At 39.2% G+C, this 16,816-nt stretch overlaps 4 protein-coding genes across 7 annotated transcripts; 2 read left to right on the top strand and 2 right to left on the bottom strand.

Moving 5' to 3' along the window:
* Positions 1–21: 21 nt before the first annotated feature.
* Positions 22–5,214, bottom strand: LOC106447907 (NADPH-dependent aldehyde reductase-like protein, chloroplastic; the record flags this gene model as incomplete). Its single annotated transcript, XM_048744087.1, has 2 exons — positions 22–479; positions 4,868–5,214. Coding segments are annotated over 2 exons (756 nt in total), but the record flags the coding sequence as incomplete, so codon positions are not given.
* LOC106445303 (DUF724 domain-containing protein 3) lies at positions 5,206–7,009 on the top strand. Its single transcript, XM_013886825.3, has 6 exons — positions 5,206–5,469; positions 5,567–5,995; positions 6,085–6,147; positions 6,265–6,407; positions 6,508–6,642; positions 6,769–7,009. The coding sequence occupies exons 1-4, from the start codon at positions 5,284–5,286 to the stop codon at positions 6,286–6,288; spliced, it is 702 nt and encodes a 233-aa protein (XP_013742279.1). The 5' UTR covers positions 5,206–5,283; the 3' UTR covers positions 6,289–6,407; positions 6,508–6,642; positions 6,769–7,009.
* Positions 7,010–7,795: 786 nt separating this feature from the next.
* On the top strand, positions 7,796–11,868 carry LOC106445300 (disease resistance protein TAO1-like). Of its 4 annotated transcripts, none has more exons than XM_022688569.2 (5): positions 7,796–8,681; positions 8,768–9,881; positions 9,988–10,278; positions 10,454–11,013; positions 11,097–11,664. In XM_022688569.2, exons 1-5 carry the CDS (start codon positions 8,083–8,085, stop codon positions 11,281–11,283), a joined length of 2,751 nt encoding a protein of 916 aa, XP_022544290.2. In that variant the 5' UTR covers positions 7,796–8,082; the 3' UTR covers positions 11,284–11,664. The 4 variants fall into 4 exon arrangements, with proteins under 4 accessions (XP_022544290.2, XP_013742273.2, XP_013742274.2 ...); XM_013886820.3 differs by having other exon boundaries at positions 7,804–8,681; positions 10,454–10,687; positions 10,777–11,868; XM_048745769.1 differs by lacking the exon at positions 11,097–11,664 and having other exon boundaries at positions 7,804–8,681; positions 10,454–10,687; positions 10,774–11,003.
* A 34-nt stretch (positions 11,869–11,902) lies between these two features.
* Positions 11,903–13,223, bottom strand: LOC106445301 (NADPH-dependent aldehyde reductase-like protein, chloroplastic). The gene is made up of 2 exons (XM_013886822.3): positions 12,821–13,223; positions 11,903–12,440 (listed from the first exon to the last, which is right to left on the bottom strand). Exons 1-2 carry the CDS (start codon positions 13,201–13,203, stop codon positions 12,032–12,034), a joined length of 792 nt encoding a protein of 263 aa, XP_013742276.1. The 5' UTR covers positions 13,204–13,223; the 3' UTR covers positions 11,903–12,031.
* Between the last annotated feature and the right edge of the window lie 3,593 nt (positions 13,224–16,816).

Consider the following 16,816-nt stretch of genomic DNA (forward strand, 5'->3'; position numbering starts at 1 on the left):
CTTATAGGTTAGCTTTCTAACTGAGCATCAAATCAGAATCATTATTGGTTATTATTGTTATATAATCCTTTTACACATATCCACCATTAACAGGAATGATCTGACCGTTGATCCATTCACCACCATCGCCAGCCAAGAACCCAACAAGAGGCACCACGTCTTTGACTTCGCCGACTCTTCCAAAAGGATTCTCTGCGGCTATCTTCTCCACAACCTCCGAGCTCTTCCCTTCGAAGAACATCTCGGTGGCTATGGGTCCCGGAGCAACACAGTTTGCAGTGATCCCTGTTCCTTTGAGCTCTTTCGCAAGAATCTTGACCATCGTTTCCACAGCTGCTTTTGACGCTGCATAGGCGCCGAATCCAGGCTTCAATCCTCGGGTCATGGAAGATGTGAGGAGTATGATCCGACCACCACCTCCTTGTTTGAGTCTGTTAGCAGCTCCCTTGCTGCAAAGAAACGCCCCTTTCGTATTGACACTACACATTCCATAAGAAACAAAGGTCAAACAGAGATAAAGAACATAAAAGTAGCAGCGAATGAAAGAATAAACAAACCTTTAGTTGAAACTTGATTCCATATTAGACATATATACATCTCAAGAACACAAGACATGTTTCATTTGATTCGAAATTAAGGCATACAAATCTCAGTAACTTGTTTTCATTGATTTAAAATTAAGACACACAGTTTACAATTAACATTGGTACATAAAGAAATCATTTTCCTAACTCAAAAAAGAAAAACACAGAACCAATCATATTAGATTCGAATTCAGACATATTAATCATTAATCATCTCACTGTAATAACAACAACCAAATTAACGAAACTGAAAATATTTCTTTTGCTTACTTTTCGACTATTTATCGTGAAGACAAAGATTCTAACCAATGAAAAGTCTCTATTGTACCTGAACGTGCGATCAAAATCTTGGACTGATGTGTTTGCGATCGAAGGGTACTTAGGATCGAGGACTCCCGCCGAGTTTAGAGCTGTAAACTGGATTAGCCCACGTCCATTAACCCATATCTATTTATCCATTTATTGTTTGTGGACAAAGAGTGACCATGTCTATTAGTAACCATGTCCATTAAGAACCAAACCCACAAATACCCATGTTTACATGGACTGCCATGAAATCCATAATGGACCATATAAAGATTTTTTTAATTTTTAATCTATAAGCTTATAAATTTTATAGTTTTGGTAGAAAACTCGATTTTGCGGTTTCGACGCACAAACTCGATTTTCCAATCTTGCAAGGAAAACTCGATTTTCTGGTTTTTGCGGGAAAACTTGATTTTACGGTTTTGACGGGAAAACTCGATTTTACGGTTTTGGCGGCAAAACTCGATTTTGTGGCTTTGACGGGAAAACTCGATTTTGCGGTTTTGACGGACAAACTCGATTTTCCAATCTTACAAGGAAAACTCGATTTTCCGGTTTTTGCGGGAAAACTCGATTTTACGGTTTTGACGGGAAAACTCGATTTTACGGTTTTGGCGGGAAAACTCGATTTTGCTGTTATTTTGCGATTTTGGCGGGAAAACTCGATTTTGCGATTTTGACGGACAAACTCGATTTTCCAATCTTGCAAGAAAAACTCGATTTTTCGGTTTTTGCAGGAAAACTCGGTTTTACGGTTTTGACGGGAAAACTCGATTTTATGGTTTTGGCGAGAAAACTCGATTTTGCGGTTATTTTGCGATTTTGGCGAGAAAACTCGATTTTGCGGTTTTGGCGGAAAAACTCGATTTTGCGGTTTTGACGGACAAACTCGATTTTCCAATCTTGCAAGGAAAACTCGATTTTGCGGTTTTGGCGGAAAAACTCGATTTTGCGGTTTTGACGGACAAACTCGATTTTCCAATCTTGCAAGGAAAACTCGATTTTCCGGCTTTTGCGGGAAAACTCGATTTTACTGCTTTGACGGGAAAACTCGATTTTACGGTTTTGGCGGAAAAACTCGATTTTGCGGTTTTGACGGACAAACTCGATTTTCCAATCTTGCAAGGAAAATTCGATTTTTTGGTTTTTACGGAAAAACTTGATTTTACTGTTTTGACGGGAAACACGATTTTACGGTTTTGGCGGGAAAACTCGATTTTGCGATTATTTTACGGTTTTGACGGGAAACTTAATTTTTACAGTTTTGCCGGAAAAACTCAATTTTGCGATTTTGACGGGAAAACTCGATTTTACGGTTTTGGCGGGAAAAATTGATTTTGCGGTTTTGACGGAAAAACTCGATGTTGCGGTTTTGGCGGGAAAACTCGATTTTGCGGTTTTGGCGAGAAAACTCAATTTTTCGATTTTGGCGGGAAAACTCAATTTCTCCGATGGAACTCAGTTTCAATCACCAAATCGCCAAATGAGTCGCATAAACTCTCTTTCACGATGAAATGAAATTTTCCAATTTTCCCCCAAATTTTAGAACCCTAGAATTTTTTTTAATTGGGCTGCATGTGTCCATATTAACCAAATCCACAAACACCCGTAAATTAAATGGTTTCTCAATTTTGACCATTTAAAGCCCATATGAAAATATGGGTATAACTAATGGAAGCTCAAATATATTTGGACATGGATGCCCATTGGACAGCCCACCCATTTTACAGCTCTAGCCGAGTTAATCAGAATATGAACCGGCGACTCGAAGGCCTTCTCCGCAGCGTCGAAAAGGAATTTCACCTGTCTTGGCTCTGAAATGTTGGCCTGAACCACGATCGCTCTTGGTCCGTTTCCGGTAATGGCTGGAAGACCGTTGATCTCCGCTGCGACAAGCTTGGCGTTAGACTATTTGGTTGTGTAATTGACAACGACTCTCGCACCAAGTTCAGCAAGATGGATCGCTATCGCTCTCCCGATACCGCGAGAAGAGCCGGTGACAATGACAATGGCTCTCCTTGTTTGAGCCTATTGGCAGCTTCCTTGCTGCACAGAAACGCCCCTTTTGTATTGACACTACACATTCCATAAGAAACAAAGGTCAGACAGAGAGTTATTAAGAACATAAAAGTAGCAGCGAAATGAAAGAATAAACCTTTGTCTCGGAATTAGACATACACATCTCAAAAATGCTGGAACATAAACTGTATTAGGATTTTGATCAAGTACAGATCACGAAATGCCAGTTGAAATGCAGTAAAGGAATCATTTATATAACTCAAAAACACACACAGAACATACCACATTTGGTTCTAATTCAGACATAACCATCTCACTGTACAACAAATTAGAAACAGCTTACATCAACCAAGCTAATGAACGGTCTCAATAACATCCGTACATATAAATGTATTAGGATTCATGGAGAGTGAACAATAACATATACAATAACATATACAGCTGAATCACGTACATATAAATGTTATTGGTTTCTGCATTTTAATGGTTTCTGCATTTTAATGGATTTGTAAATCCAAACTAAATGTAGTGTTATTGGTTCTATTATTTTAAAATTCACATTCAAATCCATAGTTATTGGTTTTATGATTTTAAAATAAATTTTAGAATCATTTGTTATTCAATAATAAAGATTTGTGTATGGATTTAATTTTAAACTGGATTTGATTGGATTTGTAACTATTTTAAAGAGTAAAATACAAAGGATCAAATATTGGGGTTAACCTTGTTATTTTGGTTGGATTTGTTTTATATTGTTTTTTTTCATTATTTATAGTTTTGTATCCCAACAAACATCGGTTGATGCATTACTTCAAATTTTATACATTGTTTTTTGCTCATGTTAAAAACATGCACTAAGCACATGTCCATACAACCATATTATATAATGCATACAATAATGAAAAAGAGATGCAACGAGAGATGTATTCCATATGAATGTATCCCCACCAATTGTGTGTGACCAGCTTTTGATGCTTAGCAAAATGAAAAAGAGGCAATAAAGATGATGAATGGTGGAGAAGATGAAGTCGTCAATAAGTTCCGAGAATACTCCGATGAGATTTCTAAAAAGATGACAAGTAAATCTGTTTTGTTAGAAATTTTTACTTTTGATCTGATCAAACTTCCGATAACATGGTGAAAAAATAGTTTGATCCGAAATTTCTGAGGAGATGTCGTGAAAAGTTTATTCTGACAATCCATGTTTTTGGAAGTTGCAGTCGGAGAACATAATGTTCTCTTGTAGTGCTTTATTTAATAAGTCTAGTCACAAATCCATTGATTTATAACAATTCTCATTTATTAGATTTTAAAATACTCATATCAATAATTCTTAAAGCTATTTATTTGATTTGAAAATCACTGGATTTATGGAAGATTTCTAAATATAAGGAAAATTTATAATGGGCAAATCTCCAAAATAGCACATTTCTTAGTTTATATCACAAAAATAGCACTCAAAAACTAAAATGACCAAAATAGCATTTTATTTTTTGAAAAATTTAAATTTTTTTAATTTTCAAAATTTGAAATCTTATCCCCAAAACCTCACTTCTCAACTCTAAACCCTAAAACCTAAACTCTAAACCTTAAACCCTAAATTTTAAACCCTAAACTCCACTCCTTAAATGTTATTTTTGTGACTTTTGGCCTTGAGTGCTAGTTTGGGAACAAAAACTTGATTTAGTACTATTTTGGTCTTATTCTCATTTATAAATCCACTAACCAGAACCAATAACCCCGCTAAAGGAATCATTGTTCTGACACAAAGAAACACAGAACATATATCACATTTGGGTTGAATTCAGACATAACCAAGCTACTGAACTAAAAAAAAAAAACTGCTTAGTTTCGACTGTTTAGCGTTAAGACAAGATTATAACTCAAAAATGCATGTCGAAATTTCAGACATGATCATCTCACTGTACAAAGAGTTTACTGATGTGTTTCTAGTGTACCTGAAAGTGCGATCGAAATCTTCTACTGATGTGTTAGCGATCAAAGGGTACTTGGGATCGAGGTCTCCCGCCGAGTTAACCAGAATATGAACCGGTGACTCGAAGGCCTTCTCCGCAGCTTCGAAAAGCGATTTCACCTGGCTTGGCTCTGAAACGTTGGCCTGAACCACGATCGCTCTTGTTCCGTTTCCGGTAACGGCTGGAAGACCGTTGATCTTAGCCGCGACGAGCTCGGCGTCAGACGATTTAGTTGTGTAATTAACAACGACTCTCGCACCGAGTTCAGCGAGGCGACTCTGCCGTGGAGAGGAAGCGACGACTGTGCAGCCATACTCGCCTCGGGCTCTTTATAACTTTCTAAGCCATCATTGTTTACCCACTCTCAGTTCTAGGGTTTCTATTTTCCGACAATACCAATGAAGAAATGCGATGAGATTGAAGTCTCCTCTAACGAACAAGGGCTTAAAGGGTCTTGGTTCAGAGCCATTCTCGAAACCTCTGTGTCGGTATATGGAAACATAAGGATTCACCACCAGATCTGTTCCAGATCAAGACAGCATTTTGACAGGGTCGGACGAGTATGGGACAGACCACGAAAGAAGGTTCGAGCTTTTCTTTGGTGTGCTTTTTTTTTCTTTTCTTGTGTGTTTATGTGGTTTCTCATTATTTCTTAATTTTTTTTTTTTTGGGTTATTGAAGAGATTTCTATATAAGACATTAACATTTAGCTGTGGAACCATGGTGGAAGTGAATGACACGGATGATGATGATGATGAGGTTGATTTGTGGGTACCATCGGTGATTGTTAAGGTAATGAAGGATAAGAAGAGTTTTGTTGTCAAGCCTTTCAAGCGCATTAACTGGGACGATGGTGAAACACTAAAACCAAACAGAACCGTTGGTTTAAACAGCATTAGGCTCACACCAGTCCATGTTTCTGTTGAAAAAAGCTATGGATTGATGGAGTCTGTTGAAGTGTTTCTCGAACCGGGATGGCATTCAGGGACGGTGACGAGTATCCTCTGTGAGAATAGGTACACTGTGTGTTTGAATGCTACTAATGAGTCTTTGGTGTTCAAACACGATGCTCTAAGGCCTTCAGGGGAGTCAATAACCACACTGGTCTTGGTTGGTTTCTCTAGTTTCAGTCAACTTTGTGTTAGGTTCTTGTTTGATTTATAACTCAGAGTGTTGTGTTGTGTTGTTTCTGTTTTCAGCAAGACACTAGTGAAGTAAATGCTGCCATCACTCCTCAAATGTCTCTGGTTTCAGTAAACTTTGTATGTCTTAACTCTCATTATTTGTCATTATAGTAACAGCAGATGTAGTGAATGTTCTTGATTATTGTTCAATTTATCTGCAAATGTAATATGGATGTTCTTGTTCTTGTTTTCCAGAAACTGAATCTGTTTCATCTCTAGCCCCTTCCCCAGCCAGATCTGCGACAACATTGAATCAAACAGAGGCTGGAACTGAGGGAATCTCTGTTCAGCCGGTGAGTGATCAGAGTGGCTTGGGAAACCATACAACACAAGAGAATGTAAAGCTAAATCTATCTTTGCTTCAGCATTGGCACTCTTACTTTCTAAGCACTTGTATGCACTAACTAAGGTTCCTTTTAAATGGTTTCACGGTTGCAGGAGAGCAGCGGAGAAGTTAACAACAATCAAAAGAGGAGAAGAGAACATAACCTTAGTTCTTCTACTCCTGGTGTTTAGGCCACAACCATTGTTTTGCCTTTTGCGAAAAAGTCACATCTCTGGTAGTGATTATTGGTTAGTCGTTGGTACAAGCTGTTAAAAGAGAAAAGTAGTTAACCATATTCTTTGTTTTATAACTAAGTAATCTATTTTTAACCATCTCTCTTAGCTTCAGTATTTCTTTTTTTTTTGTGATCTCAGGGGAGAAGCCTAAGTAAGAAGGAACAAGAGTTCAAGGAAGTTGTAGATCAAGAGCAGAGTCCGGTGTCTTTTTTCAGTTTTTTGAGTCAAACAAGCTGTTGTGCCATGTGAACCTAAATGGTCTTAGAGCAGGATCATCAGAAATGAAGCTAGCTAACTATTTATTAAACTGAATCTTTTGTTAGTTAATCTGATCTTGACATAGTTAATTAGTATCATTGACTTTGTTTTAAAGTGTTAACCATGTTTGTTCTAAACGTGACTGGACAACGTCACAACAAGACTAACAACACTAGCTTACAGAAGGCACAATGGTCTGGAAATTACAAATCATGGTTTTCTGTCTTATTGAATCTCATTGTAGCAACTTAAAGCAATATTAAGCCTAAGAAGAACAGCAAAGAGGTCTCTCAAGACCAAACATTTTTTTTAACATAATCCACCATTAACATGAATTGATTTGACCATTAACCCATTAGCTGAAGTTTCGCCAATTGATTGCATTTGGAACGATAATCAAAAAAATTGTTGCCTAATTGAAACCATAAATTATATTTAGACAAAAATAAAAGAAAATGATTATAAAAAACAATGAAATAAAAAATGATATGATAGTAAGAATTTTCTGACGTTATTGCAAATTGACCAAACCATAACTCACAGTTTGAAGAAAAGAAAAAACTACTTTTAAACCATGCTGATCAAATCGATTTAAAAAGGAAATTTCATTTTCAAATCAAAGGAAAATATCCAAGAACAATTATCAGCCCATAGCTTCTTCATACTCTGAACCAAATCATAAAAGTAAATTTTAAATATTACTTTTAAAAAGGAAATTTCATTTTCAAATCAAAGGAAATAGCCAAGAACTTCGGTTTATAAAACTTACAAGAATGGTGGAACCTACAGGAAATTTCATTTTCAAATCACAGGAAATATCCAAGAACTTTCGGTCCACTAAAGTCAACCATAACTTCTTCAAGTAAATTTTAAATATTACTTTTAAAAAGGAAATTTCATTTTCAAATCAAACGAAATATCCAAGAACTTCGATTTATAAAACATACAAGAATGGTGGAATCTACAGGAAATTTCATTTTCACATCACAGGAAATTTCATTTTCAAATCACAGGAAATATCCAAGAATTTTCGGTCCAGTAAAGTACACGTCGAGCATATCTCCGGGATCTTCTGCTTCAGTTGTAAACTTTTATGCTCTTTGAGCTTTTTAATATAAGTTTGGTGTTACAAAAATCATTAATTTCTATCTCGTAAAATCTCTGTGATCTTTAGATCTTCTCTCCAGCGTAGTAATGGATCTTTACCTTCTCCTTGTGACAGTTTCTGCAACCATCTTTACGCTTTTGTGTAGTACAATCTTTTTTATTGTTTATGGAAAGTTCAGAGTCCAAGAAAACAAAATAATTGCTTCATCATCTCCACCATCTCCCAAGTCGTCTTTGCCTCGTAACTGGACACCCGATGTCTTCCCGAGCTTCCACGGAGCAGATGTCCGTAAATCATTCCTCAGCCATTTTCTCAAGGAGTGTAGGAGCAAAGCAATCAGCCTGTTCATCGATAACGAGATCACAAGAGGAGAGTATATCGGACCTGAGCTCAAGAAGGCAATCCAAGGATCAAGAATTGCGATTGTGTTGCTCTCGAAAAGATACGCTTCTTCGTCTTGGTGTCTGGACGAGTTAGTGGAGATTATGAAGTGTAAGGAAGAGTTAGGTCAAACGGTGATTCCCGTTTTCTATAAAGTGGATCCAACTGATGTCAAGAAGCAGGCCGGTGAGTTTGGGAAAGTCTTTAAAGAAACTTGTAAAGGTAAAAGAAATGAGGTTATTGTAAAATGGAGTCTAGCTCTAGCAAAAGTGGCCACACTCGCTGGTTACCATTCAAAGAACTGGTACGTCAAATCTCTCCAAACTCTATACGAATGTCTTTTGAAGAATTTATATTGACTTTGATATATTTTAAATATTGTTGTATAAGGGATAATGAGGCAAAAATGGTCGAAGATGTTGCCACTGAGGTTGCAAAAAAGTTGTTTAACTCCACACCGTCAAGAGATTTCGACGAATTCATTGGGATGGAAGCTCATATGAACAAGATTTCGCGGGTTTTACGCACAGATTTGGATGAAGTGAGGATGATAGGGATTTGGGGGCCGGCTGGGATTGGCAAGACCACCATTGCTAGGTGTCTGTTTAATCAACTATCAGATACATTTCAATACAGTGTCTTTATGATGAATGTCAAAACAATGTATACTCCACCGGTTTGTTCAGACGACTACACTGTGAAGTTGCATTTGCAGCAAAAGCTTTTGTCTCAGTTAACCAACCAGAAGGAGGAGGATCTCAAGATTTCTCACTTGGGAGTTGCACAAGAAAGACTGAAAGACAAGAAAGTTCTTGTTGTTCTTGATAACGTTGATCGGTTAGTACAACTAGAAGCCATGGCCAAAAAAACTGGGTGGTTTGGTAATGGAAGTCGGATTATCATTACAACGCAAGATCGAAAGATTTTGAAGGCACATGGGATCACTGATATTTACAAGGTTGATTTTCCGTCAGATCGTGAGGCTATTCAGATGTTTTGTATGTATGCTTTTGGTCAAAAGTCCCCTGAAGATGGTTTTGAGATGCTTGTATGGCAAGTTACAAGACTCGCCGGTAGACTCCCATTGGGACTAAGGGTTATGGGATCTTATTTTCGAGGAATGTCGAAGGAGGAGTGGGAAAACACACTACCAGGGCTAAGGATGTGCCTTGATGGAGAAATTGAGAGCATTTTGATGTTCAGTTATAACGCACTATCTCATGAAAATAAAGATTTGTTTCTTCACATAGCCTGCTTTTTCAACTATGGGTGGATAGAGAAAGTGGTAGAGCATCTTTCAAAGAGATTTTCTGATGTGAGGCAACAGCTTAACGTCTTAGCTGAGAAATCTCTCATATTTTTGGAAATTGGACGTGTGAGTATGCATGATATGCTAGTCCAGCTGGGTGGAAATATTGTCCGCAAACAGCCCACTGAGCCTGGACAACGTCAGTTTCTGGTCGATAAAAGAGAGATTTGTGAAGTACTTGCTGATGGTTCAGCGGTAAGTTTTGCTATTACTGTTTTATTGCATTACTGCTCGTTACAAACTGAGTCTTTTTAATAAGTAGCTACAATCATTCCTACCTTATTTTTGGTTTTATTTTCAGGGTAGTAGAAGTGTTATTGGCATAAAGTTTTATGGAAACAAAATAAATGTCAGTGAGAGAGCCTTTGAAGGAATGTCTAATCTCCAGTTCTTAAGAATCAGACAGGAACGTGATGGTGAAGGAGATACATTTCATCTATTTGGTGGACCAAGCTATTTATCTCGTCAACTTAGATTACTAGATTGGAAATATTTTCCGATGACATGTTTGCATTGTATTCCCAACCCAGAGCTCCTCGTGGAACTAATCATGTTTTGCAGCAAACTTGAGAAGTTGTGGGAAGGAACTAAAGTAAGTAATAAGACTATCATATGTTTTTTTTTTTTTTTGAATTGACTATCATATGTTTTTAACCAAGTTGTTATCATTATTATTAATTTGATCAGATTTGTACAGTTATGTAACTTAAAAAAAAACTAGACTAATAGCATCTAACAAATGTGTTCTTGTTGATTTTGTTTGTCAGCTGCTTAGCAATCTCAAATGGGTGCGTTTGAGGGATTCAAAAAACTTGAAGGATGTTTCTAGTCTCTCAACTGCCACTAGTCTACAGGAATTAGATCTCACAGGATGTTCAAGTTTAGTGAAGCTCCCTTACTCTATTGGGAATGCAACTAATCTCCAGTTTCTGTCTCTTCGTAGTTGTTCAAGTTTGGTAGAGCTCCCTTCCTCTATTGGGAATGCCATAAGAAACCTCGAGGTATTGGATTTTTTTGATTGCTCAAGTTTAGAGGAAGTCCCTTCCTCTATTGGAAATGCCACTAATCTCAAACATCTGAATTTTAGTAGATGCTCAAGTCTTGTGGAGCTTCCTGCCTCTATTGGAAACCTCCATAAACTAGAATCTTTAAATTTGAAAAAATGTTGCAAGCTGGAGGTTCTTCCTGTCAACATCAACTTGAAATCTCTTCGTGAACTTGATCTTGCTGATTGCTCCTTGATGAAAAGTTTTCCTGAGATCTCGACAAACATCGAATATCTGGATCTCACTGGAACTGCAATTAAACAAGTGCCTTCTTCGATCAGGTTGTGGCCTCGTCTAGAAAAATTGCATCTGTCATACAACGAGAACCTCAAGGAGTTTCCTCATGTTCTTGACATCATGACAGATCTGTTCATGAGCAACACAGAAATACAAGAGATTTCTCCTTGGATCAAGAGAATCTCTCGTCTTCGTCGACTTGTACTCAATGGATGCAAAGAGCTTTTGTCACTCCCGCAGCTTCCAATTTCATTATCAGAACTAGACGCAGAAGATTGCGAGTCTCTGGAGAGACTAGACTGCTCCTTTCTTAATCAAAAGATTGCTCTCAACTTCGCCAACTGCTTCAAACTGAATAAAGAAGCTAGAGACATCATCATCCAGACATCGACTAGTTATAAAGGTACGGTCTTACCCGGTAAAGAAATGCCTAACTACTTCAATTATCAAGCTAATGGAGGTTCCCTAGTAATGAAGTTGAACGAGAGGCCTTCACCTTCATCTGTGAGATGGAGGGCTTGCATCTTGCTGGATTGTAAAGATGAGGTTGAAGCTGCTAAAGGTCAAATGTTGTTTGTGCGTCAATGGATCAAACAGAATAGCCTCGATGATGTCCCTTGCAGTCCAATTATGCACATTCTGTATCGCCCTTTAAGGGAACATCTGTACATCTTTGAATTCGAAGCAAACGTGACTTCAAACAAACTTTTCTTTGAATTTGGAGTCATCAGAGACACATGGATGATCAAAGAATGTGGAGTGCATTACCTTAATACCGGTTGATGGGTTGATTACATGTAATATTGTAGTTTTTGTGTATGATTATCAATCATCCTGTTGTGGTGGATTATGAGCAGTTACTTAATACCCTATGAATAAACGAGAAACCAATTCTCTCATACATTTACGTTATCTTTCTAACTGAGCATCAAATAAGAATCACTATGTGGTTATTATTGTTATATAATCATCTGTATAACCAACAACCTAACCACACATCTGCAAACATATGATCAGTAAGCCTCCAAAGAACATCAAAGAGGCTACTAAAGACCAATCCTTTTACACATATCCACCATTAACAGGAATGATCTGACCGTTGATCCATTCACCACCATCACCAGCCAAGAACCCAACGAGAGGCACCACGTCTTTGACTTCGCCGACTCTCCCAAAAGGATTCTCTGCGGCTATCTTCTCCACAACCTCCGAGCTCTTCCCTTCGAAGAACATCTCGGTGGCTATAGGTCCCGGAGCTACGCAGTTTGCAGTGATCCCTGTTCCTTTGAGCTCTTTCGCAAGGATCTTGACCATCGTTTCCACAGCTGCTTTCGATGCTGCATAGGCGCCGAATCCAGGCTTCAAACCTCGGGTCATGGAAGATGTGAGGAGTATGATCCGACCACCGCTTCCTTGTTTGAGCCTATTGTCAGCTTCCTTGCTGCAAAGAAACGCCCCTTTTGTATTGACACTACACATTCCATAAGAAACAAAGGTCAAACAGAGAGTGATTAAGAACATAAAAGTAGCAGCAATGAAAGAATAAACCTTTAGTTGAAACTTGATTCCATATTAGACATACATACATCTTAAGAACACAAGACATACTAATCTCAGTAACATTGGAAAATAGAATGCATCATTTTTTTATTTATTTAAAATTAAGACATCATTTTTCTAACTCAAAAAAGAAAAACACAGAACCAATCACATTTGATTCGAATTCGGACATAATACTGATCTCACTGTAATAACAACAACCAAACTAACGAACTGAATTTTTTTTTGCTTACTTTTCTACTATTTAGCGTGAAGACAAAGATTCTAACCAATGAACAGTCTCTAATGTACCTGAACGTGCGATCAAAATCTTCGACTGATGTGTTTGCGATCGAAGGGTACTTGGGATCGAGTACTCCCGCCGAGTTAACCAGAATATGAACCGGTGACTCGAAGGCCCTCTCCGCCGCATCGAACAGAGATTTCACCTGGCTTGGCTCTGAAACGTTGGCCTGAACCACGATCGCTCTTGGTCCGTTTCCGGTAATGGCGGGAAGACCGTTGATCTCCGCCGCGACGAGCTCTGCGTCATATGATTTAGTTGTGTAATTCACGACGACTCTCGCACCGAGTTCAGCGAGGTAGATCGCTATCGCTCTCCCGATACCGCGAGAAGAGCCGGTGACAATGGCGACTCTCCCGGCGATAGGAAGCAATTGAGACTGTGCAGCCATTACGATGGTTTCGATGAAGAGAAGAAAAATACGAATTCGACTCTTTATTTATTTATTTTTCTTTTGCAACAATTATTTAAAATGGCGCCAAAAATGGAAAATATAATCAAAATTTGTTAACCACTCTTCTGTTTATACTTCTTAAGCCTTGATTATTTATATAGATTTTAACTTTTAGTTTCTACATTTTGAATTTTAGTTTATAAATTTGTTGTTTTCGATCTTGTTTTGTTTTTTTCAAATGATAATTTTATTTTAAAAATCCACCATTAACATGAATGATTTGAACAATTGACTCATTAACTGAAATTTTGCCATTTGATTGCATTGGAATGATACAATGTATTTAGACGAAAATAAAAGAATGATTATGAAAAAGATAAGGAAATACAAATCAAACGATAGTAAGAATTTTCTTTTAGTTAATACAAATTGATCAAGTATATTTGACAATTGTCCTTCCACTGTAATTTGGTCCTCCCACTGTAATTTAATTAAATACTAGAGTTTGATCTCCACATTTAATATGTAGATATTTATTTTTTATTTTATAAATGTTTAACATTGATATATCATGAACATTTTAAATATATGATTTACATTTACCAACCTAAATGCGGGTTTACCAACCTGCTAGCAAGATTACATCTACGCCATTACATCAATTATTTATAATAAGCAACTCTCTCTCTCTGCACGGCCTCTTTCGGGCCTCTCTCTCCTCGGGCTCTCTCTCCTCGGGCTCTCTCCCCCCCATCCGCCCCGCATCTCGCATCCACCCCCATCCGCCCCGCATCTCGCATCCACCCCCATCCGCCCCGCATCTCGCATCCACCCGCCCCTTTCTCCGAAGAGGTGCCTCTTCCCGGGCCGGGCCGCCTCTCGGCTTCTCCCCGGGTTTGGGTTCTCTCCCCACCCGGGTTCTCTCCCCGAGTCCTCCCCGAGTCCTCTCCTCGGGGACCCGAGTCCTCTCCTCGGGTCCTCTCCCCCCGGGTCCTCGGGTCCTCAGGTCCTCTCCCCCCGGGTCCCCCGGGTTCTCTCCCCCCCGGGTCCTCTCCCCCCCGGGTCCTCTCCTCCCCGGGTCCTCTCCTCCCCGGGGGTCCTCTCCTCCGCAGGGGTCCTCTCCTCCCCGGGGGTCCTCTCCTCCCCGGGGGTCCTCTCCTCCCCGGGGGTCCTCTCCCTCCGGGGGTCCTCTCCTCCCGGGGGTCCTCTCCCTCCGGGGGGAGCCCCCCCCCCGGCTCTCCCCGCTCTCTCTCCCTCACTCTCTCTCTCGCCCCCAATAAACCTTCTCTCTCCCCCCCCCATTCTCCCCCTCTCGCCTCACTCTCTCTCTCTCTCCCCACACTCTCTCTCTCTCACCTCTTTCTCTCTAAATATATATATAATTAATAATATAAAAAAATTTTGACAAAAAAAAAATTTGGTGAAAGCTTGATAGTTCCTAATCGGGAAAAGAAGCTGAGAACGATCGTCGTCGGACTTTTTGCTGTCTCTGGCAGCAAGCTCTCTAACACCTGAATCACCACATATCTTAGAATAAGAATGATTTTGGCTAAACAAAAATCAGATCTGAATCGAGATACTTACTTCAGCAGCGAGGTACTCGAGGAGGACGGCGGGACCATGTAAACCGGGAGCTCCACCACTGAGTCTTTCAGCCTTTCTTCGATTTCGAGACCGGTTTGGTCTTTGGGCCTCTGAAACCCCTTGTTCACTTTTTCCGGTGGTTTCTCCATTGCACAGAAACGAGATTACAAGATTAAACAGAGAGAGAGAGAGATTTAGTGGAAGGAGATTGGAGGTTTTGTATTTTTGACATTTAGCGGTCTTCTTCGGACAACGATATCATTGGAGAAGAAAGAAGGAGAAACAATGGTTTGGTTTTTTGTCTGATTATAATGTTTACGAGTTTGGTTTGTTGTCTGATTATAAAAGTGTAGTGTTTTTGAGTTGGAATATTGTATATTTATAGAGAAGCTAGGGCCTTTCGTAACGGCTATATTCTCTCTTAAAGGTTTGAGTCGTTTTCGATAGCCACAAAACGCGTGCTTTTCTCTTAACGGTAATAATTTTGGAATCAAACCGGTCTTTGCAACCCACCTAAACCGGTCTGGCAAGTTCTTCTCGAACCTAAGCACAAAGAGAATATTGGTCCAACATAGATAGACTCTTCATTACTTAACCCAGGCCCAGTAATTTTTGGCCCATTAGCAATTTTTTGGTTTTTTCCATGATAATCTAAATCGCGCCAAAAAAAATGAAAAATACCAAAGTCGGATCATATTTATTTTGTAATCAGTCAACATTTAGATGTGGGACCATGGTGGAAGTGGAAGTTGATAAAGATGTTGATGTGTGGGTACCATCAGTGATTGTTAAGGAGATGGTAAACAGGAAGAGTTTCGTTGTGAAGCCTTTGAAATACCTTAGCTGGAATGATGAAGGTGAAGAGCCAAAACCAAACAGAACCGTTGGTTTAAGCAGCATTAGGCTCACACCAGCGACGGTTACTGTTAAAAGCTTTGGACTGATGGAGTCTGTTGAAGTGTTTTTTATTGAACCGGGATGGTGTCCAGGGACGGTGACGAGTATACGATGTGGTGAACGGTACTCTGTGTGGTTTAAGTCAACAAATCAGTATTTGGAGTTCAAACACGATGCTATAAGGCCTTCCAAGGAGACAATAGCCAAACTGGTCTTGGTTAGTTTTATCTGGCTTTAGTCAACTTTTGTGAATGATTCTTGTTTAATTATATGATTAAATATAATGTTGTTTCTATTTTCAGCAAAACACTAATGAAGTAAGTGCTGCTATCAATCCTCAAATGTCCCTGAGCTTGGGGGAAAATGGAGAGGAAGAGGTAAAAAGTTGGTTTTGTTATTATTTAACTTTAATTTTAATGAGCTCTCCTTTTGGGTTTTGACACTTGTATGCAACAGGTGCCAGAGGAACACAACAGGGAAGATGACAGTCGGAATAGAAAAAGAGGAGAAGTAGAACACACTTCAGACCTCAGTGAGGCTGCTGGTATGTCTTTAACCTTCTCGTTAGTGTGTCATGGACTTAGTTTCTGCCATGTTCTTGAAACAGTTCCACTGTTTTTTTTTCAGCTACTGAATCAGTTTCATCTCTAACTGCAACAGCACTGGAACAATCAGAGGCTGGTACTGAAGAATTCACTGTCCAGCCGGTGAGTAATCTATCTTTGCTTCGGCATTGTCACTCTTACTTATTATCTTCCTTTGGGGATGGCAGGAGAGCAGCGAAGAAGCTAACAACAATCAGGTGGTGCAAATAGTTGTTTTGCCTTTTGCTAAGGAGTCATCGCTTTGGAAGGAACTTGAAACAAAAGAAGTCTTCCAGAGAGCACCACCACAAGCTCCTCACCATTGGTTGGGGAAAGTGAAGTGTTCCGTGAAGGTCAAGCACTTGGTATGATGCTCACCTTTTCCAAGTTGGTGGAGAGCTTTAAAGATCTTGAACCTGACGTTCTCATGAGCCAGCTAGATAGCCTCAAAGTGTCCTTCGCCAAGCTGAAGAAACACGGTTTCGACGTTTCTGCGCCTCTGACACGGATCAACGAACTGTTGGCTCTCAAAGATAGACAACAAA

Source organism: Brassica napus, chromosome C1 (genome assembly GCF_020379485.1).
Source record: "Brassica napus cultivar Da-Ae chromosome C1, Da-Ae, whole genome shotgun sequence".
NCBI classification, from domain to species: Eukaryota; Viridiplantae; Streptophyta; class Magnoliopsida; order Brassicales; family Brassicaceae; genus Brassica; species Brassica napus.